The sequence below is a fragment of the Hyaena hyaena genome, unplaced genomic scaffold (genome assembly GCF_003009895.1).
Source record: "Hyaena hyaena isolate Hyena2069 unplaced genomic scaffold, ASM300989v1 scaffold_135, whole genome shotgun sequence".
Lineage (NCBI taxonomy): Eukaryota > Metazoa > Chordata > Mammalia > Carnivora > Hyaenidae > Hyaena > Hyaena hyaena.
In genome coordinates this window covers 3,353,276-3,381,111 of record NW_024080767.1, presented here as the reverse complement: position 1 = coordinate 3,381,111, position 27,836 = coordinate 3,353,276, and the positions used below count along the sequence as shown (strand labels likewise).

General features: G+C 40.8%; 1 protein-coding gene across 1 annotated transcript in view; it reads left to right on the top strand.

Moving 5' to 3' along the window:
- The first annotated feature begins 1,013 nt into the window (after positions 1-1,013).
- Positions 1,014-27,836, top strand: part of AUTS2 (activator of transcription and developmental regulator AUTS2) — a 744,772-nt gene continuing 717,949 nt past the window's right edge. The window contains exons 1-2 of the mRNA XM_039238050.1: positions 1,014-1,139; positions 1,870-1,977. Coding sequence (XP_039093981.1) covers positions 1,014-1,139; positions 1,870-1,977 — 234 coding nt within the window. The remainder of the gene's footprint in view (positions 1,140-1,869; positions 1,978-27,836) is intronic.

Below are 27,836 nucleotides of genomic sequence, written 5' to 3'. Positions count from 1 at the left end.
ACACTGTATGAAAGGCTACTTGCTGTTTGTAAACTGAGTCCAGTTCTCATCTTGATTTAAATGCCTAGCTTAATGGTGAATAGATTTAGTTGGTACATGTAGGTTCTCCTAATGGAACCTGCTTGTAAAATGGTTGTATATAGACAGATACTATTCATTAGTATATCAGAAGTCAAGATTAAGAAGGTAAAGGAGAGGAAGCAGCCTGAAACCCCAGCCACTTACTGGGTCACATGCCAGTAGAAATCTTTTGTTTTAAACTCATTGTGTGTGTTCAGGGAGGGGGAAGTTTGTTTACCAATTTGTTCTCTGTTACTGTCAGCATATAGAATTTTGAGTATTTAATAAATTTTCTGAAATATTTAGTTCATTCCTCATTTAAAACATGGAAGGTAAAGATAGTCACTATTCCTTAAACCAAAAAGGCTTCTTGGGGCGTGGGTCAAGGGTAAAGGAAATGAGGAATATGAATATGAATAATTATCTGAGTGTACCTTTATTAATGCATCTACAGCCTTGACTAAAGCCACCTTTACACTGTTGCTGGCTTTAGTGATGTACTAAACACCTCTTGAAACATTGGTAAGTCTGGGTCACATGAAGAATGGTTTTTGCTCTTTATAGAGACCCTTCCCCCAGATAATTAACAGTCTAACTTGTCTTACCTAACAGTCATTTCTTTGTGACCCATATCCTTCCATGAGACAATTAGAAAGTCTAAAAATTTGATGGAGCGCCTGGGTGGTTTAGTCAGTTGAACATCCGACTTGGGCTCAGGTCATGATCTCATGGTTCATGGGTTTGAGCCCCGCATCAGGCTCTCTGCTTTGGATCCTCTGTCCCATCCTCCCTACCCCCCCCCCCCGTTCCTCCTCTATTGATGCTTTCTCTCCCAAAAATAAATAAACATTAAAAAATTTTTTTTTTTTTAGTTTAGAAATCTTCCAGCTGAACCTTTTTTCTGTGTGAAGGAGACTTGGCCTCTTTCAGAAAGAGTGTGAGACTTGGCCAAGATGGCGCAGCTGGCTGGTGCTGGCCCTGGAAGTCACCGCTGGTTTTACTGGCCTTTACTGTATGTCACGTCATCATTGAAACAAGAGGACAAGCTTCTCATATGCTGTGCATGTGTGTGTGTGCGCGTACGTGTGGGTATGTGTGCGTGTGGGTATGTGTGCATGTGTGTACGTGTGCGTGTGTGTATTGATTTATTTGTGAAAGAATGATTAGCATTTAATGCCAAGTGCCATTATTGCATATCACTTATTGAATTGTTCTTTGTACATGTTGTCCTGTAAATTGTAAACTTTTTCTGGGCAGAATTTTTGTCTGTTTTGTGCACAGCTGTTTTCCTGGTACCTAAGACAGTAGCTGGAATGTGATGGGTGCCGACTGAATATTTACTGAACGAATGAATGAACCAGAACCAAATGGCCTAAGAAGAGATTCATGGTTGCCTGTATAGCAGGGTTTCAGGGAAATAATTGGTCTGTCAGAACACCACACTCCCATCTCACGAGCTGATATCTAACTAAACTATTAGACATTGGGTTCTTGTTTATATTCCACTGCTCCTGGGAGTGGTGATGCATTAAGCTTGCTCGGCTTAGGGATTTGCTAACTCAGTATGGACGATTTTAACAACCTCTTGCCTCGGAGTGCTTTTCGATGAAAGGATGAGTAAAGTGTGGATAAGTAGAAAGAGTGAAGTTGAAAAAGGAGAAACAAGGAAGAGGAAGAGATGTAAAGACAGACTGTGAGTGTATCCTGATTTTGAACACCACAGCATTATGGGTGTGTGGCTTGGGGAATACTTTGGAAAACCTGGCATGGGGTGGTCTGTCAGACTCATTGACGGTCTTGTGGCCCCAGGAATTTGTATCATATAATCAGCTGCAACTCAAGATGGTCAAAGACTTGAACGTGGGGAATCGTGGTGAATCCCCAGTGCCGTGTGTGGGCGCTCGTGTGGTGTCGCAGGTGAGGGAGTGGCTGCTCTCTGGAGAGCGTGGGGGCCTCGAGCTTTCATGTGCTGCTGCCTTACGTGCTGTGTATCGTGCGTTGGTCAGTATCGTGTGTCAGTCATGGCTGGGTAAACCTGTGTGGAAAGACATGCTGACCCTGTCTGTGTTTTGGTGCAATGTTGAAGATCAGATTCATTTCTAAATGCAGAATTCTAGTTTAGGTAGAAAGTTGTCGAAGTCGTGTATCCCAGATGAAAAAATGAACACGTCAGAACAGACATTAGAGAACATGCAGCTTCCTGGCATTCTCTCTGACACAGGATAGTTATTTAATAGATATTTGGTGTATGGGATGAGAGAGAAGAAGGGAGTTTTTGTGACTGGTGATTCAAATGGTGAATGCAACCAGGTTCATGGTTTCATAGATTGTTTCTATTTTGAGTCCTTAGATGGCATCGTTAACAGTCACTGCCTTTTTTTTAAAGATGTGTGCACCTTTTCTCCACAATAGCTAAAACATGGAAAGAGCCAAAGTGTCCATCAGTGGACGAATGGATCAAGAAGATGTGGTTTATCTATACCATGGAATACTACATGGCAATGAAACAATGAAATCTGGCCATGTGTAGCAACATGGATGGACCTTGAGGGTGTTATGCTGAGCGAAATGAGTCAGGCAGAGAAGGACAAATATCATATGTTTGCACGTATAGGAGGATTAAGAGGAACTTGACGGAGGAACAAGAGGGAGAAGAAGGGGGAAAATGGTGGGGGAAAGGGAGAGAGGCAAACCATGAGAGACTCTGGAATGCTGACAAAAACTGAGGACTGATGGATGTGGGAGGGAGGAGGGATGGGCATGGAGGAGGGCACTTGTGGGGATGAGCACTGAGTGTTATGTGGAAACTAATTTGACAATAAACTACTTGTAAAAAAAAAAAAAAGAAATGTTAAGGGGGAAAAAAAGGATTAAAAGGCTTCACCCTTCTAAAAAAATAAAAAAATAATAAAAGATGTGTGCACCTGGACATTAAGAAGATGAGCGGAAAAGAAGTAAATCTGTTTTCACTGTAGAGGAAAAGTAATTTAAATACAAACATAGAACAAAGACACAATCTGAATTTGTGCATCCACCTTCACCTCCCTGTGCCTCAGTTTTTTCATCTGTAAAATAGGGCTAACAATGTGTACTTCATAGCCTTGGTCAGTGAGGATTAGAAGAGGTTATCTGCAAAAAGGCATTTTGATGAAAAGATATTTCGATAGAGCAGTGCCTGGCACATTACAGGTGTCCAATGGAGTGTTAGCTCTTGATGCTGGTAGCCATATTTATGCAGCTAAAGGCTGAGAGATTAGAGCTAGTCTGCAGTAGTTTGAAGAAATGTGCTAGGAAGGAAAGACTTGTCTTAATTTATATGAAAGCCATTAGTGAAAATGAAGGGCATGTAGGAACTGGAGCAGAGATTTGGAAATGCAGCAGCTCGTGTGGACTGGTTGGTCTGAGCTGCGAGAGATGAGCATTGGACCCTCTTCATTCCTTTGTTTCCCTTCTTTGCACAGTAGAGAATAATTTCATTTGTGCTTTTTTAGCAAAGTGATTTGAGGTCTAGGGAGACATGCTGAGGTGATGCAGTGTAGGAAAGCATTTCAGAAAGGTAAGATGCAAGACAGATCTGGGCCACTGTGGTGCGAATTAAAGATGTTCTTTTTCCTGTGGGCCTTCCTGTCACTTCCCCAGGACTGCCCCATCCATCCAGGTGTTCTGTCAGAATCGTGACAGGAGTGGCTCACCGAAGGAAAACCAGTCTGACCAGAACAGATGAGTCAGCTGGTCATCACTGTCCCACAGGGGCTCTCCGGTAGAAAAGTATTTAAGGAAAGGAGATCATTGTAAACACATTTGGAGAACAAGTATATGTTGTTTACCCCTTGACAATACAAGAAATGGAACTTCAGACTTTTTTTCTGGGAGCTTAGATTAATTGAAATGCCATAAGGAAATTACCCAGTATATGATATGATCATCTAAATAAATGGGAAGTGATAAGTTATTATAGAACTTGGAGTGATGATGATGTGTCAGTGTGGGTTCATCCTTGGTTAAAACAAAAAGGTGCTGGTCTGGTGAGTGATGTTGAATAGTGGGGGAGACTGTGCATTTGTGTGGTACAGATTACATGGTAAATCTCTATAACTTTATTCGGTTTTATTGTAAACTCACCTATGCTCTAGAAGGGTAAGTGTTTAATAAGGAAAGAAATTATCATAGAGCTGAGAAGGACCTTGGATCTTGTCTCATCTCCATGCTTTACTTTAAAAACTTGGAAACTGAGTCTGAAATGTAAGAAGTGGTTATTTCCCCAAAGTTATCGTTTGAAATAATAGAGGTTGTCTTGATATCTGGGTATTTTCTACCCTAAGACAACTTCTCTTTTTATTTTTAAAATAACTAGCAGGGTATCTGAGGGTGGAATATACCTCCTTTGTAATATACTTATAATGTTTTTGTTTACATATATACACATGTAAGGTCTTCCTTCAAAGTGGGAAAGACACAAGTAGGCAAAGTTACCAGGTACTGAAATCCTTTTTTTCCCCAGAGCCCTGAAATTTCTTATTTGCTCACTAGTCCTATCCCCTTTGCGGCATTTTTGCTGATGCCCCTGTCCATTGCAGTGGTTGTGTCTTTGTGGGATGGGAAAGGAGCCCTGGACTCTTCGCATAGGAACCTAAGAAATAAGAGATAGTTGGTGGTTCCCTGTCCCACTAAGCTCATTCACAGACCTGCTGATCTGGGGATGGGAACATATGAATCATCATCATCATCATCATCATCATCATCATCATCGCCATCGCCGCCGCCGCCGCCACCACCACCACCACCGTCATCATCATTTACTTTGTGCTTTGAAGTTTGCAGCGTATATTCACAAGTTACGTAACTTTGTTATCACAGCTATCATTTACAGTAGGTATTATTGCAATCATTTTGCAATATATAAGTGCATTATACCAACACATTATATACCTTAAACTTACACAGTGTTGTTATATGTTAATTATGTCTCAATTAAGCTGGAAAAAATGTAAAAAAAAAAAGATCTTATTAACTCAGCATGAAAGGTGTGAGAAGTAGAGTTCAGAGAAGTCTACAATGGAAGAGGCCAGTGAAAGGGTGAGAGTATACTCAGCTTTTCTGAATCTAAAATCTGTGTTCTTTTCATACTAGGTATATCCTTGTTCTGGAAGCTTTACAGCCTGGCATGATTATGTTAGAATTAGGAAGAACAGATGAATTATAGTGACTGTGAGTATATCATCTCTGGTAGTATCTGATCTGTGAGCTGGAGTGGAGGGGCAGCCAGCCCATGTGTCTCTGAATGTATTTAGAGCAGTTGTTCAGGAAGGCTTTTCGGAGATGATAGCTGGAGGAGGTTTGGGACGATTGAAAAGAAGTGTAGTTGCCCCCGAGCTGCGGAATCAAATAAAAAGGCAGTACTGTCGTGAACATAAGTTGGTGCCACATCTCTGCATCTTGGCGCCAACTCAGGATTCTGTTGGTTTAAGAATCACAGAGTTTGGGGCAGACGGAGTTGAAATGATCTGAGTTTCAGGAGCGTACTGTGTTCAGTAATCTGTCTTCGTCCCTCAGCACTGCTTTCCCTGTGTTGGCTTCTTGTGGTGGAGAGGCAGAGATGGGCAGTGTTCTGCCAGCTCAGCAGTCTTGGGAGAGAGGGAGCCTCGTCTTGTCTTCTCCAGCAGGAATCCTGCTCCCACCCCTCTGTGGTCGGAGTTCAGTCCTGTGGCCATTTTAAAATCAGTTTCTTGCAGTTGATTGGCCAATCTGTCACGAACGCACCCTTTGATGGGATGACTCTCCTGTCCCACTCAGATGTACCCAAACTGCTGGGACCCAGAGGTAGGTGGAGTCAAAAGGGACTTGAGATACAGTTACCAAAGAATAAAGGAAAGGTGCTGGGGCACCCAAAGCAGTAAGGAGGCTTAAAAATACATATATTTTAAAATTCTGGATTATTTTACTTTCATGTTCTAAAGGTGAGGGAAGGAAGATTATCTTTTTTAAGGCCTGATTCAGAATAAAGTAGTGGTAGATTTTTTCTGGCAGAGTGGTAAGTCAAATAAAACTTGGGACACTGACCTTGAGGGAGGCAAAGTTTAAAGAGGACAAACATAGGAGGTAGTGTACAGACCAGGAATCACAGAGCCTACTGCTTCAGGCCGCATGAAAACTTAGCTTGTGATGGTCCTTGCCATGATCTGTATCAAGCTTCAGAGAGAGATAGGTGGGAGGCAAAAAGAGAGGTTTATTAATAGAGCTTTCACCGATACTTCTTTGCTTTACATGGTTACAGTTTAACATTGAGAAGTCAGGAATTGAAGGAATCTTATGTCAGACTAAAACACTGACTGAATACCAGGCCTATACTTAATTCTGAGTCTCAGCCAAGTGTTAATACATACAGCTGTTTCATTGATTTGTTTAAATTCCATCGCTGCAGTTTCTAGTGATCATTAAAGCGATAATGCCCAAACATTTTTGTCTTCAGATTCATACTTTTTTATGCAGACAGTTCCTAAATTATTTCCTTTATCTTAAAAAAGTATGTTAAATATTTCTCACCAGTAATTGAGTGTTGGATCTCCCACAAGCAGAAACATTTTAAGCCTGGTTAAAATATTTAGCCTCTGATAATTTTAAGGTGTCTGCAGAGGTTGTCTTTTTCATCAGCTCACTGTATTCATTTGGTCTTCCAGGTGCAAAAGTAAAGCATCAAAGTTGGCAGTCACAGCTTCATTATCATTACTTCTCTGAGTTGTGTTTGGTCCTTAAGTCTGTCTGAAGTACCAACAGTAATTTCTTGTCCACAGCTTGTGTGGTCTCAGGTTTTAAGACAAACTGAGATTGTTACTGCCAAGTCCTAACCGCTCCAGTGTTTGTAGTGATTAAATGCTAGTGGTTAGAGGTTTAGGGAAGGTTGAAGAACATCTGGTTCCAAAATCTGTGTGTGTGTGTGTGTGTGTGTGTGTGCGCGCGCGCGCACACACACAGGCTTGCATATGTGGGGCAGGAAAAGGTATGTTTTGATGAAGTGTTTTTCTTTGTTCAAGGAGTCCTTTGGAGAACAAAACATTTTTAGTGGCATTATAGTATGTACTGTCTATATTCTGGTTAAATCACGGGGCCTTAGCAATTCAGGTAAAAGATGGCCTCTCATTTAGTGGTGTGTGTTGATTTGTGCACAGACATTTCTCTGTGTTTTGAACTAGCTCCCCAGGCACACTTTCCTGCAGTCTCTACCACCAGGCAGACATGAGAATAAAAAAATAAATACTATATGTGAGTTAGTTTTAGAGGTAGGTGTGTGTGTGTGTGTGTGTGTGTGTGTGTGTGTCTTCTACTTGTGGGAGATGTTTAAACTCTGGGGAAATGGATGAGAAAAGGTACATTGTCCAGTAACCCTGATAGCATCAACTGGCCTTTTTTCTCTCGTGGTGCCCTGGGGCATCCATTGCTTTGTAGAGGCTGACCTGTTAAAACTGTTCCCAGAGTTCAGGACTTCTGAACCACAGTCAGCTGTACCAGGCTTTGTGGCCTTAATAAGCGGTGTGTTATTGGCGTTTCACATATTGGCACACCTATCAAGTCTGGCCATGTGTGTGTGGTAGGAGGGTGGGGGTCTCTTCAGAGCCACCACTGATGGATCCCATGCTTTTTCTCAAGAGAGCAAACAAGCACTTTTTGTTTAAGCTCAGTAATGTTTGGCAAAGAAATATAGCTGTAATTATATATCCTCATTTTTGCTCTTCTCTCCCATCTAAGTTTTACTCCCTCCACCCCCAACTTTATATAAAAGCAGCTAGCATTGGATCTGAAATAAATGTCATGAATGAATAATAATTTCTTTCATTTACACAGTAATTAAACCTGTTGAATGCTGACTTAATGCTTTACTGCACTCTAATTTGACTGGAAGATTTGGCCTTTGTGAATTCAAAGAAGAGGAAAAAAATAGAAATTAAATACCTACTGAGACTATTAAGGAGGACGTTTTTGAGTAGGGCTCTTCCTCCTCCTATTTCTCATCTCCTTGTGTTTGCCCTTTGCTTTCTGGGATACTTAATACTTAGCTGTTGTACAGATCAGCCTTCAGCTTGTGTGCCCAGCATTGCCCCATGAGCAAGGCCCCCAGGGACACGGCTATCGGCTGCCACCGCAGGTAGAAGGCCAAGGGCCTGCTGTGCCGCTGCCCTCAGAATTGCTGCCCCTGGTGTTCTTTCTGGTTGTTTTCAGTACTCCTTTCCTTCTTAATCCATAGGATTCCAGTGGACGGGTCAGTCGGTTTGTATGACCTTGCTTGACACCCCAAAATATATCTGACACCCAAGAGATGTGTTCAAGCCAGGCACATTTTAAGAATCTGTACTGCTTTTCTGAAATCCTCTGCCTGGACACAACCTGAGTCACTCAGCCTGTCGTTCCCAGGGTTCCCCTTTCTTTAAGGTGGGCCCAGTAATGCAGGCTGGCAGCCCACTGTGCTGTTCTTGAAACGAAAGTATTCTCCAATAGAAGTCAGTGTTTTTCTTCTTTCGCCATCAGGACTTCCCGACCTAGTTAATGAGTAATTCATTCCTAGAACACCTTGCACAAGAGTCTCTAAGTTCCCTCAGTGATGGTTGCTGACCTGCCAGGGCACTGCTGTTCATCCAGGAGATTGTTGGGGCAGTTTGTGTCACAGAAGGCAGGGCAGGTAGGGATTCTGGAATCCCCTTCATAAATCTGAAGCAAACACAGTGCATGAGGCCCACCAGGAGCCCTGGCTGTCTGCACCTCGCTCTGTCAGACAAGCTAGCGGTCAGGCCCCTTTGATTCTGAGAGTCAAAAACCTGGTTGTGTCCTGTGCAGATGGAGTGTATGTAGGTTGTGGGTACCAAGAGCTCCCTGGCAGGGCTGTTGAGAGTATTGACTGAGATCATGGGTGTGGAAGGCCTGGCACGTAGCCAGAGTCAATAAATGTTAGTTCCTACCCTCATCTGGAGACAAAGAGAGGAGAGGTGTTTGGCTAAAGTATTTTTTTTTTTAATTTTTTTGGTTAGGGAATCTCTAACAAACACTCCCCTCCCCACTGCCTTGTGCTAGTATTTACATGATTCATTTTCTTTGTCCTTCCCTCCTTCCTCCAGCCCATTTATTTCCCTTCTCTTTCTCTCTAAAGTTACACCAGACTTGTTCAGATAGTTTTCTTTATAGAACGTTCTAAAACCTTTAAAACTTCTAGTATATTGTCAGTAAATACTTTCTTGCTATATTTCTTAAAATACAATCAGAAGCATGAATGGTATAAAGATAAAAGCCTGTTTAGTTATTTGTTATATATTTTGTGATTATGGATTCCTTTCAAATACACCTTGGATTCATACATATACTAATGCACTATATACGTATTTTCTATTTTGCCATAATTTGATTTCTTTTGTACTAGCTACTGTGCTAAATGCTTTAAATTCTTTGCTTATGTGCATGAGGTCATTATTTCTCATAGTACTTGATTTTAAGAATCATGCAGGGGTGCTTATTAAAGAAAATATCTTACCTAACACATCCAGATGTCTTAAATCTGGGTAATAGAATTTAAATCTTGAATTTTAAAATTTGGCTTCATGATAATGTAATCTAGAGCTGGAACACTTAAAAAAAATACTGAAGCACAACTCCAGACCATATAAATCAGCATATTGGCAAGGTGGGCTTGGCATAATTTCTTTAAGCTTCCCTGGTGATTCTAAACGTGCAGCAAGGGTTGAGGTTATTTATCTTGGTGCTTCTTATTATCTGAAATTGAAAGTAGAAAATGAATTGGCTTAGTTCATTTAATCCCTACAATAACTTAGTGAGACACAGGTGGCATTATCCCTATTTTCAGTGAGAAAATACAGATTTGGAGAGGTGTGGAATATTAATATCAAGATGCCATAGAAGAATTGCATCTTATAAACAGTAAATATAGGACTACTGTCTGTTTGGGATGCACTTACTTTTTTATTTGATGGTCACAATCTATGTATGAAATGTTGGTTTTAACATGAGATTAAATCAACCAGCTCAGTATGCCTCGAAGCCAAGTGTTTGGGTGCTAAATTTTTTGAATAAATGCTGATGGCCATTATAAGTTTATTTTGTTAAGCTCAGTGGAGAAGAGGAGCTGACCTATAGACTTGGTTGGATTTTGAGTGGAATGGAGGGCAGAAACAATTTATTATTCTGCCATTTCTATAGGTTTTGCCATGAAACACTTTGGCGTTTATTTTGTGAACCTGCCTTCTCGATTGTGAATTCCTTTTGAATGCAGCATTGGGTGCTCTTGAACCCCTTCCTACCTCTTGTTCTCAAAGGACTTTATTGCAGGTGCTCCTACTGTAGAGGAGTGGTTTGGATATTCTTTTTTATAGAAACGATGATATTAGAGTAAACTTGCCTCAAACTATTAAGTTTTAACACACTCACATTATAAAAACAAACACACACAACTCCCCTTGCCCCCACTTCTTTTAATTTGAAGAGCTCCCTAGCAAGGAAGCCTGTGTCTGGCCTTCTAAAAGGACCACCTGGGGCACCTGGGTGGCTCAGTTGGTTAAGCGTCCAATTTCGGCTCAGGTCATGATCTTGTGGTTTGTGGGTTCGAGCCCCGTGTTGGGCTCTGTGCTGACAGCAAGCTCAGAGACGAGAGCCTGTTTCAGATTCTGTGTCTCCCTCCCTCTCTGACCCTCCCCTGCTCATACTGTCTCTCTTTTTCAGAAATAAATAAAACATTAAAAAAAAATTAAATGGACCACCTGTGTGGGGAAAGCTCTCCTTTAACATGAGTCCAGAAGTTTTCCTTAGTTTTCATGTAGTTTCTTAAAGGTACCTGGTTCTATGCATTTGAGGTTGTTAATTTCATTCTTAGAATGGTTTGGAGAATCACGCTTGTGCATGCGTTCATGTATTTATTCAACAAGTATTTCCTATCATACTTAAAACAAGGTGCTGTTTTAAGTATAGGGATGACAATGTCCAAATCAAATAGACAAAAATATCTGCTCTCATGAAGCTTAAAATCTGATGGAGAATACAGGGGAAAAGTAAGTGCATACCTCTTAAAGAATTTTGGAGGGTGAAATTTAGGAGTAGAAAGCATGTAAAGAGGAAAGCCTCTTTACCGTAGTTGAGGAATAGTGAACTGATTAATAAGGTGGTTTGTGTAGACCTCACAGAGATGACTTTTAAGCACATAGTTACCCCATGGAGGTAAGGCATGCAGATGCCTGAAGCCAGGGGTTGTATTTCAGGCAGAAGGCCCCTTCAGTGCCATGTCCCTGGAATATGTGAGAGCCCTGAACATGGTCAGATGTGTCTACTACCTGCCCATAGGCATTTTCTCTGTAACATGAGATTATAGTCTCACATATCAGGAAAACAGTTTACCAATTTAGTCTTTGATGAATTTGATTGTATCATTAGCAGTTGAAGGAAAGGAGAGGGGACTCTGAAACTTTGTCAGAAAGAACTCTTTTCTGAACCCCAAACCTAAAATTTCGGGACCCTATCATTTTTCCATCATTGTGTTATCACCTTGGTAGGTAGGTGTGTGGAAATGGATGGTGTTTGAATCAGAAGATGTGGGTTATAGGCCCAGTTCTGCCACAGTTACTTGTAGGACTTGAGGAAGAATGCTTTCTTGGTCATGTACTGTTTCTGCTCTCAAAGGTGATTTCTCTTCCTACATGTTAAATTCCTTGGTAGTAAAGACCAGATGGAAGAATACTAATATATTAAATTCTGAGCTGCTGTGTGACTGTGACTTGTTTTTTGCCAAATTTATCTCTAAAAATACAGAATGTTGGCTGGGAAAGAATGTTTAAACAAACCTTCCTCCATTCTTTCCAAATGTTTATTGAGAACCTACCAGGTGCAAAGCCCAGTGGTGAATACTTTAATTCCTTTCCTGGAGTCAGACCCATTTCTTGTGGGTTGCACTTGCATGCTGCCACTTAAAACTTCATCTGTGACAGCAGAAAAAAGAACCTGATAAAAATAGTATTATAGTTTTCACATGTGACATGGTTACCAAAAAAATTAAACCTGGCTCTCTATATTGAAAAAGACCTTGTGTACATGAGTGTTGGAAGATTTGCAGATTGTGAATTACTGTGAAGTAGTGGAAGAAGGCTCATCTGAAATGGTGGAAAGTTGGGACATGATGTGGATCGGGGCAATTTATGATGCTCACAGTGAACTGAGGTAGCTGGTGAATGTTTGAGGTATGTGCATGTGTATTTTGCTCATCCCCGCACAGCACAGTTCAACTGGGTGCAGTTTTCTGAATTCACCTAATATTTCTGGCATACAGAGTGATACACAAGGAAATACAAAGGTTACAGTATGCTGAGATTGTGTCTACATTCAATTGCATTGGAATGAATTCAGGTTTTCAAAATAAGCTTGATGGCAGAACTGTCTGTACAAAGAAGCATGATTCTGTCTGGTGCAATCAGGGGATTACAAGTAAAATACAGTGATGGAGTATAATTGGGAAAGGGTAGAATCGAGGAGTGAGGAGAGGTAGACCATGGGGGGATCAAAAAGAGCTTTGAGTTCTTTGTCACTTGGCCCAGACTGTGCTATAATCATGTATCTTCTACCTGTTCCCTATTCTGGTATTTAAATATTCTTGTAAAGAGCCAAATCAAGCCATTCGAGATAAAATAATCAGTTGTGTACAGTTGTACAAATTAAATTTAGTCACAAAATGGAAGTAATAGCAGCAGAACATATAATCTTGGTGAGCGTTAAAAAATACCTTAATGGTCTTTCCTCTCAGACCTTCTTCAGCCTGAGGGATAATGTGGGGATTGTTTGGAATGAAGAGGCAGGAGACATAGCTAAATTGATTTTGTGTTGTCCCTTCATCTTTTCATTTGAACAGAGAGACGTGTCTTCATATTATTCACTCAAATTATTGAACACAAGCAGGAGCAAAATAATCGGCACAGATGACTACACAAGGCCCATCTGCCCCATCTCCAGCTTTTCTCTCTTCCTCCCTGGATTAGCCGGTGGCACCAGGTTTTAGCCAGCATCTCTAGTTATCTGATTACAAGATGGGATGTTCTTTTGCCCATCTCTGTTAAAACAACAGCAACAAAAACAAAAACAGTAGTGACTGACTGTATGTCCATGGGATAGAGCACCGATTCCTGAAGGCCAGACAGAAGCTTGGCATTCGACCAGGCTTCCGTATTTGCGTTAGGATGGTCTGCCTGACAGTAGAAAGCTTGGTTGATTTAAGCTTGTGTTTTTAGATACTAGAAAGCTCGTTGTTCAGTGCTGGCTGGAAAAAGCTAGTTATAAGAAATCTAAAAACTTACAGAAAGAAAGAGAGAGAGAGGAAGGAGAAAGAGAGAGGAGGGAGGAAGGAGAGGAAGGAAGGAAGGAAAGGAAGGAAGGAAGGAAGGAACAAAGAGTAAGAAAGAAAGAGAAAGAAGAAAAGAGAGAAAGAAGGATGGTAGGAAGAAAGCAAGGAAGGAAGCAAGCAAGCAGCGCTCTTGTAGATTTTGTCTGAGAGTGCTGATTCCTGTCAGTGGTAGGTAATGCATTGCTGGGTGACAGGGAGTGCAGGAATCATTAGTGTCAGTTTTGCATTTGACCTGTCTGTGAAGGAAAATGAGTTTTTGACTAGACAGGGGCTGTGAGATATGACAGATGAGATGGAGGTTTAAAGTGGAAGAATAGGTTGTAAGGATCACCTGCGTAGCTGCAGAGAATGGACTCAAGGCTCCTGGTGTAAATCAAATATTACAACTCATAGTCATCTTTGAGACAGTACATTTGGCTTTAATAAAAACATATAAGTAAATCTGTAACCTTGAACATGCGTCCTGGATGGTATTTCAGAACAAGTGATATAATAAGCAATGAGAAAAGAGTTACAACGCTTACAGAGAGCCAGTGTGAATTCACTAATTCCTTTTTTCAGCAAAATTCTGGGACAGGAACTCACAGGCATGTCATAGACCCGCTTTATTAGACTTCATCAAGATTTTTGGCCTTGTCTCTCATAATCCTTTTGTGAACAAGAAGAAAAATACAGGTTAGGTGGTATTATCATTAAGAGTCATAATTAATTTTATAACTATTTCCAAGTTCATGGGCTAAGAAAATGGATTTCATTCTGGTTTGATTTTTCTAATTTCATTGCAGAAATTTCTATCCTTGACTTTATCTTATTCAAATTTTATGCCTGTCTGGGATAAAGATATAGTTTCAAATTATGCACAAAGAGGAAGGATCATAAATAATGGAGCATGGGAGAAACATTACACAACTAAACTTTGACTATCTGGACAGTGACCAAAATAAGATTTACTAGGGCTAAAGGTGAACTTCTGTTCAGAAACCTAATGGAAAATATTGAGAGAGAAGAAACTTAGGATTTTTAGCTGAGCCATTTAGTGAATAGTTAGTATTATACATTTGGCTGGCAGTAAAACTAATGATGCTTTTGAATTCCTTAATAAAAATATAGGATGAGTATGTGACTACTTTGTGTGTGCGTGTGTGTGTGTGTGTGTGTGTGTGTGTTGGGTAAGGGAGGGGGGATAGAAAAATCACAGGTAATGTTTGCACAGAGTCACGGATCTTGTTATGTTCATGTTGTACCATTTTGGCTCATTTGTAAATCTCTCTTAAATCTTTAAGTTCAGAATATCCAGAAAGCTGTGAATCTGTAGATTTAAAAGCTACTTTAAGAGAGTACGAGAGTAATGGGGGCACCTGGGTGACTCTGTTGGTTAAGTGTCCGACTTTGGCTCAGGTCATGATCTCATGGTTCGTGGGTTCAAGCCCTGTGTCGGAATCTGTGCTGACAGCTCAGAGCCTGGAGCCTGCTTCACATTCTTCGTTTCCCTCTGTCTTTGCCCCTCCCTGCTCGCCCTCTGTCTTGTCTCTGTCTCTCAAAAATAAATAAATGGTGAAAAAATTAAAAAAAAAAAAGGGTAAAACTGTACTCAGAGTAAGATCTTCTGATTATGGCTTAAATACATTAATTTGTCATGTTAATTTTTTTTCTTTAGTCAAGAAAAAATCACTAGAAGATGTGTGGAAAAACTTGGTAGTTATGTGAAAGTTTGAGGAAACTGACAGAACAACTTTCAAGGAGTGAGCCATGAAGTTTGCATATTTTACCATATTATGAATTTTAAAGTTCAGTTCCTTATGTATTTTTTGCTCACTAGATGTCTAATACACCATAGCCACACAGACTCAGAACTTATAAATGGCATGTTTTCTATTCAATAAAAGATAAAAAGTAATTTAGGAGGAACTTGAGAGAGTTTCAAGGTTAAGGGGATATCAAATTGATCAGCAAGGCAGGCCAGGAAGGGTTTCTGACTGTCTCGTGCTTCATTGGTGGAAAGAGCAAGGACAAAGTAGGATGAAAAGCATGTGTGGGGTTTTGGAGACTTAGATGCACAATCTTTTAAAATTGATTTTTAGAAACTGCTCGTCATTACCCACTTAGAACATCTTACACGGATTTGAGTATAAGTTCTTTACAGTTCTAAAATCCGTGTGGTACTTGGAGATCATTCTAATCCATTATTTTCATCATCGAAAGCTGGGACTTAATACTTATATACTTCATAAAGTGTTTGGATTTAATTTAGTTCACTAAGATTTTTATACCCGCAACATCCTTTCCACAGGTATGTAATTCTCTGGGGGTAGGAATCATAGTATACTTTTCATTTCTGCAGGGCCTTGGCACACTGCCTGGCACATAGTAGGCACCTAATAAATATTTATGAATAAGCACTAAGTATTCTAGGTAGTAAGATTGAAGTCCTCATTGTGCTTGTAGAAAATCTAGTTCCTTGGGGCGCCTTGGGTGGTTCAGTCGTTCAAGTGTCCGACTTCAGCTCAGGTCATGATATCGCGGTTCGTGGGTTTGAGCCCTGCATCGGGCTCTGTGCTGACAGCTAGCTCAGAGCCTGGAGCCTGCTTCAGATTCTGTGTCTCCCTCTCTCTCTGACCCCCCACTGCTCATGCTGCCTCCTCTCAGAAAAAAAAAAAAAGAAAGAAAGAAAGAAGAAAAGAAAGAAAAGAAAATTAAGTCTTTGATTGGTTATATGACCTAGCATTTCAGAGCAGAGAGAGACCTTAGAAAGGAACACAAACAACTTTTTCATTTTACAAAGAGGAAATTGAGGCCTGCTAGAAAGGTGCTTCCTGGAATTTAATAAGGGGGCTGAGGTCTGAGCCTGGAAATTGGCACATTGTCTCTCACTCAGGATCTACTGCTTACTCCCTTGCATTCAGGATGATTTGGAGCAGGTAGCGTAGGGAGAGTTGAATCAGGGTCTTCAGAGTCTGCGTGCATTTTTCTAGCCTATTCTCAGGATCTAGAGCACATGCCTCTTTAGGGATCCCATCTCTTATTCACAGGTGAGCACCAATGCACAGTTTTGCTTGTAGCATTAGGTGAAGATATTGTAGATACTATTTAAAGCATAGGCAGTACACTGTCCAGCGCAGACACCCTTTAAGGAGCGATTTTGCAGCCAGTCTGTTTAATCCTCCATGCTTTGGGGATGACACATTAGTGTGACCCCTCGCCAGCTTCTGTTTTTGACTGCATCTTTTCACTGAAATTATTTCATGTAGTACTATTTTATATGAATGTTTGGTATCTTGCTTTGTTTACCCAACTAACTAAAGTTATATGGCTTTTTGTTTTTGACTGATAAGGTCAGTTTCATATGAAAATTGAGATTTGTTATATGGCTCTGAATTAAAGTATGATGTTGAAATTGGGTACCAAATGGATTTTTCAGTTAGATAATACTTAACTTGGGATGCTTTCAACAGTATCAGAAAACCTGATTCAAACTTGCTTAGCCAATAAGGAAATTGACTGGCTCACATAATGGGGAGGTCTACAATTGGGGAGGGCCTCAGGGTTGGTTGATAGAGTGACCTGATGGAGTATCTCTCCCAGGTACCCGGTTTCTTTTGTCTCATCTGTTCACATTCACAACATCCATGTCATCCATAAGCTACTCGTGAATGGCTTCCAGTGGCAGTCAGGGTCACAGTCTTGGTTCACAGCTGACTGCACACGGGCGGGGGCACAAGTGGGGAGATTGAGAGATTGAGAGTATGTGGGCTTCTCTCCCATCTGTCTCTGTGGAACAGTTTAGGGAAGAGGTATAATAACTCACCTTGGATTGGCACCTCCTGATTGGTGTAGGCCTGTGCCCCTGAGCTGGCAAGGAGGATGGGGGGACTTCATCAGGCCTGGTCTGGAGTCTGTCCCTTAAGCAAGCGGGACAGTCCCTGCACAGTGGGGGAAGGGTGGCATGAATGTTGGGGAGTCAGCCTCAGTTTCACTTTGTGTGGCTTTTCTGATACTGCAAACCAAAGGCCATAGTTAGCTAACATTTCCTGTCAACAGCAGTATAGGTGCTCTTTGTTACAGTCATTACCTCAGACTGACAATCTGAGAAATGTATAACAAAATGCATTAGTTATATATTCCTCTTTCCTAACTCTTATTTATGTATATTTCAACTTCAGTAAGTCAGAGGGCATTTATGAAGGAAGAAATATGGAGGGATTGATCATTAAATACTACCCTCAAGGGAACTTGGGATCTGGTGGGAAAGGCAGGAAAGAAACCAAATAAGAATCTTTGTCAAGTGTGCATTTCAGGGGTATTGTAGGTGCTCAAAGCTGGGTTTGTGGAGGGGACACAGCCTCTGGTTTCACACTCAGTGCCACTGGACTGGTCACTTTTCTTCCATACCCTGGGGTAAGTGAATACAACTTAATGCAACATTAATTATAATTCATATGAATCATTTCAAATGAAAAAATTTCATCAAAGCTCTGAGCTAGTCAAGATTCATTCCTAATCCTTAAAGGAACTTTGGAGGGAGGGAGAGAGAGAAAAAGAGAAGAGAGGGAGAGGGAGGATGAGGGCCCTGAGTACTACGAGGGGTAAAAGTGACTATAATAAAAAGGCAAGATGATATGAAAACCTAGAGGGATATATCTCATATCTGAGGTAGATGAATGGGGAGTTATTGAGAAGAGGATGAATGCATTGTTTTAATGTTGGGCAAACAGGAGTTTGAAAGGTCAAAATGAGGGTGTTCCAAAAGTAGACAGTAGTTTGTGTAAAGACCTTATTATTGTATAATATGGAGTTTGAACAGCAGAGCCAATTTGGTTGATGTATATGACAGGAAGAGGGTGGTTGGAAGTGTATCTGTCAGTGCTGGTTGGGGTTACAACATGCCAAGCGCAGGATAAAGTGTAGATACATTTTATTAGGCAATGGGGAGCCATTTAAAAAAAACAATGCATTGAAACTATAGTTTACAGTATTTTACTTGATTGTCAACTGGACTGTTGAATAACCGTTGTTGATGTGCACGGCCCCCACCCTAGTGATATGTCCTAGGAGCACATCTTCTAATTCAGATGCCTCTTTCACAACTGGGCTTCTTTGCTGCCTTTTGTGTTTGAAAAGAGTGCTGTTACAAAGCAACAGAGTAGTATCCGGATATAAAACATAACAAATATAGAGCAAGCCTCCACACTTCTTGCCCCTGTGTGTACCTAAATTTAGTTCTTGGGTTTATCTGCTTATGTTTTAAGAGGGAGGACATGGATATCATGTTCTATGAGGCAGTTAATTATTAAGGTTAATGACAAGATAGTCTTTACATACTTGGGAGGCAGATGAGGGTGCTGGGAAGAGTGGACCTGGTCCTGTCCATTGGTTTTCTTTTTTTTTTCCTGGTATTTACTGGCTCTTATGACCCCATAAGCCATTTACTTCTCTCATCCTGTTTTATTTTTTATAAAATGGTGATGTTTATTCCCTGCCCACTAAACACATCATTTATGAGGCTCAAAAAAGGGATTGTGTTTTCTGGCAGTGTATAAATTATAAAAAAGAGTAAACAACTATATACATACTGTTAAATATAAATGTAAAATGAATTCTTTTATACTTCATTTTCATTTGTAATTTCAGATTGCTATTCATTTTATTCATTTTTCAAAGATTCATTGAGTATATATTGTGATCCAAACTCCATTCTAGATGCTGGGAATATAACAAGGAACATATCAGCCAAGAATTTCTGCCCTTGTAGAGTTTAGATTCTTGTAGGGGAAGGGAGACCATGCAGAACTAAACAAAATACAAATCATGCCAAGTGCAGTTGTGACCAATGGAGAAGACTAAAGCAGGTAAAGGGAATAGTGTGTACTGAGGTGTGTGTGTGTGTCTGTGTGGGGCCAGGGGTGGGGGGTTTCTATTTAAAATAAGGTGTTTCAGAAAAAGCTTCACCAATCAAGTAACATTGAACTTGATTTTGCATTAAAGATCTGGTAGGGCAGAAGGGATGAGCTATCAGAATATCCAACAGTAGGGCATGGTGGGCAGAGGGAACAGCCCAGTGCAGAGGCCCTGAGGCTGAAGTAGCCTTTAACAGGGAGGCCAGCATGGCTAGAGGTCAGTGAATGAGGGGGTAGGCCATAGAAGTTGGAAAGAAGTGACGGGCCAGACCATGTAGAGCATTGCAAGGTACCATAAAGGCTTTGGGCTGGAAATCTGTGGGATACTTTATTTACATTTCCAAATGATCACCTTGCCTACTGTGTTGCACCTGGGGACTGTGGTGGTAGCAGGGAGATGGATTAGGCAGTGAATGCAGTAAGCATCCAGGTGAGACCTGATGGGAGCTTAGGTGGGGTAGGGATAGAGGTGGTAAGAAGTGAGGGGGTTCTGTTTGGCAGGATTTGCTGATGGATTAGATATGGGATGTGAGAGACTATTAACCTGAAGATGTGCTACCCCTCGATAGATTAATAATGTAATTAATATGTCATTTACTCTTGTAGAAACCAAAAGAGCCATTTGCAAATAATATCTCACTTCTGTTGAGTACATGTTACATGCTAGATATTATTCTAAATGCTTAACGCATCATTACAGTTCAGTCTCATATAGGCCTTATGATATTAATCCTGTTTTACAGATGAGGAAACTAAGGCATAGGGAAGTGAAGTAGCTTCCCTAAGATTACACAGCTAAATGGAATTTTCTACTAAGCACATTAAGCTGTCGAACCTGTTATAAAGGTTGTTTTATTTATGAAACATTTGTTGAGCATGGTCGATGGGTGGCCTGGGCTATTGTTCCACAGTGCCTTGTTCATTATGCTCAACACATTGCTATAATTATTACTTTTATATCCAGGTTCACACTGTGCTCTAAGTCCCTGTAGGAAAGGAATTGTGCCTCATTCAAACTTTGAATCTCTGATTTCTGGTGCATCGTAGTGATTAACAGATTCTGTTAAAAAAAAAATGTTGTCAAGCATTATGCTTGGACTGGTGTCTGAAGATCAGGCAGACATGACCTCTTACCTTGAGGAGCTCACTTTCTGTTGTCATAGGTCTTCTTCTCAACAGAGGAATTACCACTTGGAGGGCATTGTAACATACACATGTTTTTGGAGTTCAGGGGCAAAGATTTGCCCTCTCAAGGAGGGAGCTTTGGGAGGCATACTGGAGGCGGAACCCAGCCTGAGTCATAAAGACTGAGCCGGCCTGATGAAGGAGGAGAGAGAGGGGCAGCTGGGGTGGTATTCCAGTTGTGCGAGATCACACAGGACAGGAAAGATTTGATGGAGCCTAAAACAGATTCCTCAGTGTGATCTGTGGCATCAAATGAACTTTAACATTTTACTCACTGTAATAGTATAGTTTATGTGCATATTCCAAAGTTCTTAGGAAATTGTTTTATGTGTTTAGCACATAGGGCAACTCTAAGTGAGAATATTTGATTAACATTGTGTGCCAGTCCTTTGAAATTCTGACATTGTACTGTGCATATATTATTTTTAACATCATCTTCTCTCTGACTGCATAAACCTGGTGCCGGCTTGGAAGTGCAGAGAAAGTCACGCTTGTGGCAGTGTTCGGTGCATTGGATGAGGATGCAGGCCACACCATTTCCAAGTAGCCGTCGGCCGATGCAAAGGGCCCTCCTTCCCCAGAACACCGCTCATTGTAATCTTTTATTCCTGAGCTCCTTAGGAGTTCTACTCCAAATCTGAGGTTAGTTTAACTCCAAATGACAGAAAGCAGAGCACAGGTACATTTTCCTTGCAAAAGACACCTGGAAAAAGTTTCACAGGAGTTCACATGTTGCCATTTGCACACTTGTTTCTTGACGGTGACACTTAAAATTCATTCCGCATGGCCTCCAAGAGAAAGGAGGTGGGGGAGAAGCCTGCATTTGATAGCTTTGTATGTTCCCCCAAAGAAAGAGAGTGCTTGAAAAAAGAAAGGCAGGCTTTCAGATGTTGTCTGAACAAAGATATGGAAATGTGAGGCGAGAGCAGCATCTGGAGGTTTTCAAACAGTGGAACACAGGCTGCACGCCGCTTTTGCTGTTGGAGGAGTGAAAAGCTGTTTCCTGTCATTTCCCATCTTGTCACTCCTAAGACCAACATCTTGCTACTTCTTGCACCAGCTGTTGTTGTTGTTGTTGTTGTTTTCCTCTGCAGACAGATGGTACAAGAGCTTTGATGATTCCTCCCCAACCCCCCCCCCCCCACATTCTAAAGAAGTTTGCTGGTGTGCTACCTTTATAAAATGATCCTGTGCCCCTGTCATTCACTTTATTGTGTTAGTGGAGTCAGGAAGGGAGCAGAGGGGATCCAGAGGAGACTTTTAACAGCTTGCGGTTTCATGTCTTATGAAAATGCCCCTTCCTTCAGAAACCTCATCTCCGTTGGTGCAGCCATTTTGTTTCTGGGGTTTTACACCGGGAGACCGGAGGGATTGAACTTCGGTACCTTTGCTTCTGCACAAATCTGAGATTTCTGACCATGATTTCTCTGTGCTCTGAACCCCAGACAGCAGTTCTGATATCCTTGTTCGCCCTCCTGTAGCTACCTGCAACTGGGCACAGGTGATAGATTGTATCATGTTTTCACAGCCTGTGTATTAGTCTTTATTTGTTGTTTTTACAACTGTTACTTTAAATATCTTCCTGGGATTCCTTAGTGAGGGTAAGAACTTAGAAATAAATGGTAGAGAGAATGCCTTACATGTTGAGAAGATATTTGGTGGAAACAGCTTAGGTTTGGTTTAAATTTTACGTTTATTGCCACAAAGTAAAAATAACTTCAAGGAGGAAGCTTTTCCTTTTTCTCACAATAATAGATAACTTTTAATAGCTTTAAACTGTAACTCTTTCCAAGAAATAACATATTCTTTGTAGAAGACCTAGAACAAAATGTATAACAGAAAAAAATAAACGCATCCATAATTTTGTAATAACTACTCTTACATTTGGTGAAATTACTTACAGCTTTTTCTTTGGAGTTATGTGTGCATGTGTTTCTCTTGTATACTTACAAACTTACGTTAGTACCTGGTCATTTTCCAGGATGGATTTGGTGGTTGTGGGAATGGTCAAGACAGTGATACTGGCTAAGATTTATTGAGCAGTTATTAGGTTACCTTCACCATAATAAGTGCTTGACATACAGTACACATTTCAATTCCCATGTCAATCCTATACAGTAAGTACTAATTTATCCTTATTTTAGACATTAGTGAAGTGAGGCTAAGAAACATTAAGTAATTTTCCCAAGCTCACACACTGCACATGGGGTGATGGTGGGATTGAATCTAGTCTGTCCCTGAAGCTCATGCTTTTTATCATCTGTACATCCTTTTTCTTTAAATGCCTGAATATTTTTAGGAGCCTTGATACTTATTGCCTAAGATTTTCTATCAGTTCCTGCTTCCCACATTTATAAGAACACTTCCTTGCACAGATGTGTATCTTCTCTTCACAGGTGTTCAGAGTGAATGATTGCTCAGTCGTTACCTTAGCCCTTCTCTGGCTGCTGGAAAGATTGGCCATTTTTCATGTGTTATTGATCATTTGTATTTCGCCTGTAAATTGTTCATGTCCTGTGATACTGCTTTTATTGACCATTTAAATTTTTCTTGAACAAATTCATCATCTGTTAAATATATTAACCCTTTGTCTTTTGTTTAAGGCATATTTCCTTCTGTTGGTTGCTTATTTATGAACAAAACACTTATGTGAATGTTTTATGTACATATCCACATATTGTTTTCTGTATTCCTTTCCCACAAATCAGTGAGTGAGCCTGGGCTTTCCTTTATTTTATGATTTTATTACTTAGAGCCAACTCTTTAATTCACATCTGGAATTTATTTTAATATATGATGTGAGGCGAGGCCCTGATTTCGTTCTTATATGAATAGGTAGTACTGTTTTTGTTTTGCTAATCCACTTTTTAATTGTCAGACATTATATATCCTACTCCTCTGTGGTGTCCGTTATCATATATTTCTTTATTAACATCTGAAGCTATCTTTTCTGTGTCTGTGATCTGTCAATTTTAATGCCTGTAGTATGTTTTAGTTATTGTAAGTTTGTAAAATTGTCAAGGGTTTTTTGTTTTGTTAAAAGGAGCCAGATCTCTGCATGAGAAGGCCCACTCCCAAGCCTCAGTGTGCCTTTGTCCTTGCTTTTTTTTTTTAAAGATTTTTTTTTTTAATGTTTTATTTATTTCTAAGAGAGAGAGAGAGAGACAGCGTGAGCAGGGGAGGGTCAGAGAGAGAGGGAGTCACAGACTGAAACAGGCTCCAGGCTCTGAGCCAGCAGTCAGCACAGAGCCCGACACGGGGCTCGAACCCACAAACCGTGAGATCATGACCCAAGCGAAAGTCGGACGCTTAACCGACTGAGCCACCCAGGCGCCCCAACCTTTGTCCTTGTTTTATGACTTAACCACATCTCTAATTTAAATCTCACCGGCAAAACTAAAGGCCATAGTATGTGAATTCCAGAATTTTGAAGTTTTGATATTTTAAAAATTGAGACTTTGTGGTTGATACCTCAGTTACCTCACTTAAATTTTTGCAGATCTTTGAATATGTGAAATCTACATAGACGTGATTTAAAATCCTAGGATATTGTCCCTGGTTTTTGTGTTTCATATTTTAACTGTTTTAACTCATGAAACTTCGGACACCGAATGTATGGAGTGTTTTCCCCATAGCAACCAGTTCCCCAGCTCTCCAGACACCAACTGGGTGTCCCTCCATTAAATCCTGTTCTGACTCTAGCTGCCAGAAGTGTGCGTAGGCCCTGTGGGATGAAGGCTCAGTCCCGTGATACTGCCCCTGCTTCAGACCAGTCACGGTCCCAGGCTGCCTCCTGTGCTTTTGATTGATGAGCTGCAGATTTGGTGGTTCCCATGATGCCCTCCCTCCTCAGGTTTAATAATTTGTTAGACCGGCACTCACAGAACTCAAGAAAGTATTTTACTTACTATTACTGGTTTGTTGTAAAGGACACAGCTCAGAAACAGTCACCTGGAGCAGATATGTGGGACAGGTATGGAGGGAGGGGCCCAGAGCTTCCACACCCTCTCCAGGCATGCCACCCTCCAAGCATCTGGAAGTATTCACCAACCCAGAGTTGCCTGAATGCTGTTGTTTAGAGGTTTTCATGAAAGTTTTCATGAAAGTTTTATTATATAGGCAGGCTTGATTCAACCATTGGCCGCTGGTGATTGAAAATCTGCAGCCTGTGTCCCTTCCCCTACTTTGGAGCTCAGAGTTGTCGCTGAAAGTGCCAGCCCTCTAATCGTGCCTTGGCCTTTCTGGCAACCAGCCCCCCCATCCTGAAGCTGTGTGGGGGGTTCAAGTGTGTCTGAGAACAAAAGACAGTCCTATTATCAGGAGAGTCCAAGGGGTTTAGAAACTGTAGACAGAGATAAGCATTTATTTATCACCATTCTATATGAAGTTCTGAGTTTGTGGCAAATAAATAACCAGGTAAATATGGCCTACATACACATGGTTTTCATTCTCTACTTCCTTTGAAACATCTGGGGGCTTCACTGGAGAAGAGAAATAAAACAAAATTTTCAAGTATAGTGAAGTTTGCCAAGGAAGTGTGATATTTATATAAAGTTAGAGTCAAAAAGGAACGATTTTGCTTGCAGCACTGAGCAGACTGGAAATAGCATTGGTAAAACACAAGTGGGCTATGTTCTTTCAGAATTGCAGCAAGCCTTACTAGTGACTTAGGTGATCCCAAAATGTTACTTTGTTTTTATTTAAGGAAAGAAGGGAGTCTTGCTTTCCTCCTATGGTTTTATGTACATATTAAGTCCACCTTCCCATGACCAAGATCTTCTAGAATAAAAATAATGCCCTTTAATTTTGAGTCCTCTTTTACAGTCTGAAAAGTGGAGGTCCATTTCTTTATTTGATCCTCATAATCACCCTGTGAAGTAACTTGGTCCAAGATGTTATTATCACCTCTGCTTTACATATGAGTAAAATGAGACTCCTATTAAAATACTCTCCAAAGCTCTCATGACTTGTAGGACGTGAGCCTGGCCTCTAACTTAGCTCTTATGAGACCTGAACTGGTATTATTTTGACTTGGTAAGTTCCAAGCCCTTCTTCTTTTTTAAATTTTTTAAAAAATATTTTTAGGGATACGCACATCTATGTTGCCCAGCTCTAAGATATTAAAGAGTCTATTTTAGGTGCCTGCCCAGAGTGACATATGCCAAAATATTTTTTAAACTGTGAAGTACTGTTCAAATGTAAGGCTTTCTCTGTGTTACTCCTTGGGGACCAACAGTTAGATACCTGTCTTCTCTGTTCAGCGTGGTATGATGGTAATTAACAAAGTTGTAATATATGTGAACCTTGGTTTTTTGTTTTTTTTTTTAATATACCTCAGCTGTCACCAAGGACATTTTTCACTAAAAGGAGAAAAAAATATTCATTTTTTTCCTTGTTCATTATGTGAAAGTAAATGATACTTGAGGCAGACTTGTCAAATTTGTCTTCCGCCTTCCAACTACTAATTATGATTTTTTTTTCATAATCTGAAGGAACAGGGTAAAAGATTCCATCTCAATTTATAGTTAGTGTTTTGGAAGTCTCGTACTCAGGTGTATTTTAAAGTAGTGCCCTGTGTGGCGGTAGTCATGAAGCCTGTCTGCAAATATTCCACTTCTCTCTGTCTTTGTCTAGACACATGGCCTTCCCCGACCACTTTAACTTTGGGTAGCCATATGACTTGATTTTGCCCAAGAAAGGTGAGCCTGACTTCCTGGTTTGTACCTCACCATATTCTCCTATCCTCTCCGTGAGGATTAGCAATATTCAAGATGGTGGCCACTCCATCAACCTGGGTTCCTGAATAACTATGATGAGAACCACCTTGTTGATTCATAATAGACGTATAATGTGAATGAGAAATAAACCTTTGCTATTTTCAGCATTTGCGGTTTCATGTTACCTAACTTGTCCTGAGGCAGGATCATAAGAATATGTATGATGCAGACCTTTTGGTTGTTTCAATCTTAAGGTCTTAAATTATACCCAAAGTGAATACTCCTTAATATCACCTGGCAGGCTCTTTCCATTCTACAGGGATCACAAAAGAGAATTTGGAAATTGGGAGGGATAGCTTATAGCAGGCACTCAGTGCCCAGATCAGAGCCACTGTTGCACAGCCCAGAGAGAGATTTGCTTCAATTACTAGAGTAATTTTTGACACATAGTTGATTTGGTCTTTATGCATAAAAGCCTGCCAGATTATTAGTAGCTTATTGGAGATACACCTTTAAAATAGGAGCAGATGCCACTTAAATGTGTTGATTTGGAATTAGGAAAAGGCAAGAATTTTCCCAAGGGCTCTATTAACATCCATTGAGGATGGAAAAGGTCACTCAGTCTCTCATGTTGGCTGACGAAAGCATCAAATAAGAATAGTAGGACACTAAGTGGCTTCATTCCGGGGTCGACATTTGGCACTGATGTGCTTGGAGAACTGAACCTGGACAAAACACAGTGGTATACCACATCTCACTGTCTTCTCATTCTTATACTTTCCCCCTTTTCTTTTCCACTCCCTCATTCCCACCTGGCTTTCCCTGCTTACCTGCTCTCCTGTAATTTAGCTCATCAGGGTCTTTGTTACAAAACTGATTTGTAAGTCACTTATTTGGAGCTTGGAAACCATTTTCCCATGAAAGAGATAGCATGTCCAAAATTAGAAAACATGGGGTGCCTGGGTGGCTCCGTCAGTTAAGCATCCAACTTCAGATCAGGTCATGATCTCACGGTTCGTGGGTTTGAGCCCTGCATCGGGCTCTGTGCTGACAGCTAGCTCGAGCCTGGAGCCTGCTTCAGATTCCGTGTCTCCCTCTCTCTCTCTCTCTGCCCCTCCCCTGCTGTGCTCTGTCTCTGTCTCTCTCAAAAATAAATAATAAACATTTAAAAAAAACAAAATTAGAAAACTTGACTTTGCCAATTGTATCATGAAGTTACATTAAAAATTATTGAGGGGCGCCTGGGTGGCTTAGTCGGTTAAGCATCCGACTTTCGCTTAGGTCATGATCTTGCGGTTCGTGGGTTCGAGCCCCGCGTCAGGCTCTGTGCTGACTGCCAGCTTAGAGCCTGGTGCCTGTTTCTGAGTCTGTTTCTCCCTCTCTCTCTGACCCTCCCCTGCTCACGCTGTCTCTCTCTCTCCTAGAAAAAAATATAAAAAATTTTAAAAAAATTATTGAAAGAGGGTTGCCTGGGTGACTCAGTCAGTTGAATGTCCAACTTTGGCTCAGGTCCCAGTCTCACAGTGTGTGAGTTCCAGCCTCACGTCGGGCTTGCTGCTGTCAGCCCAGAGCCCGCTTCAGATCCTGTGCACCTCTCTCTCTGCA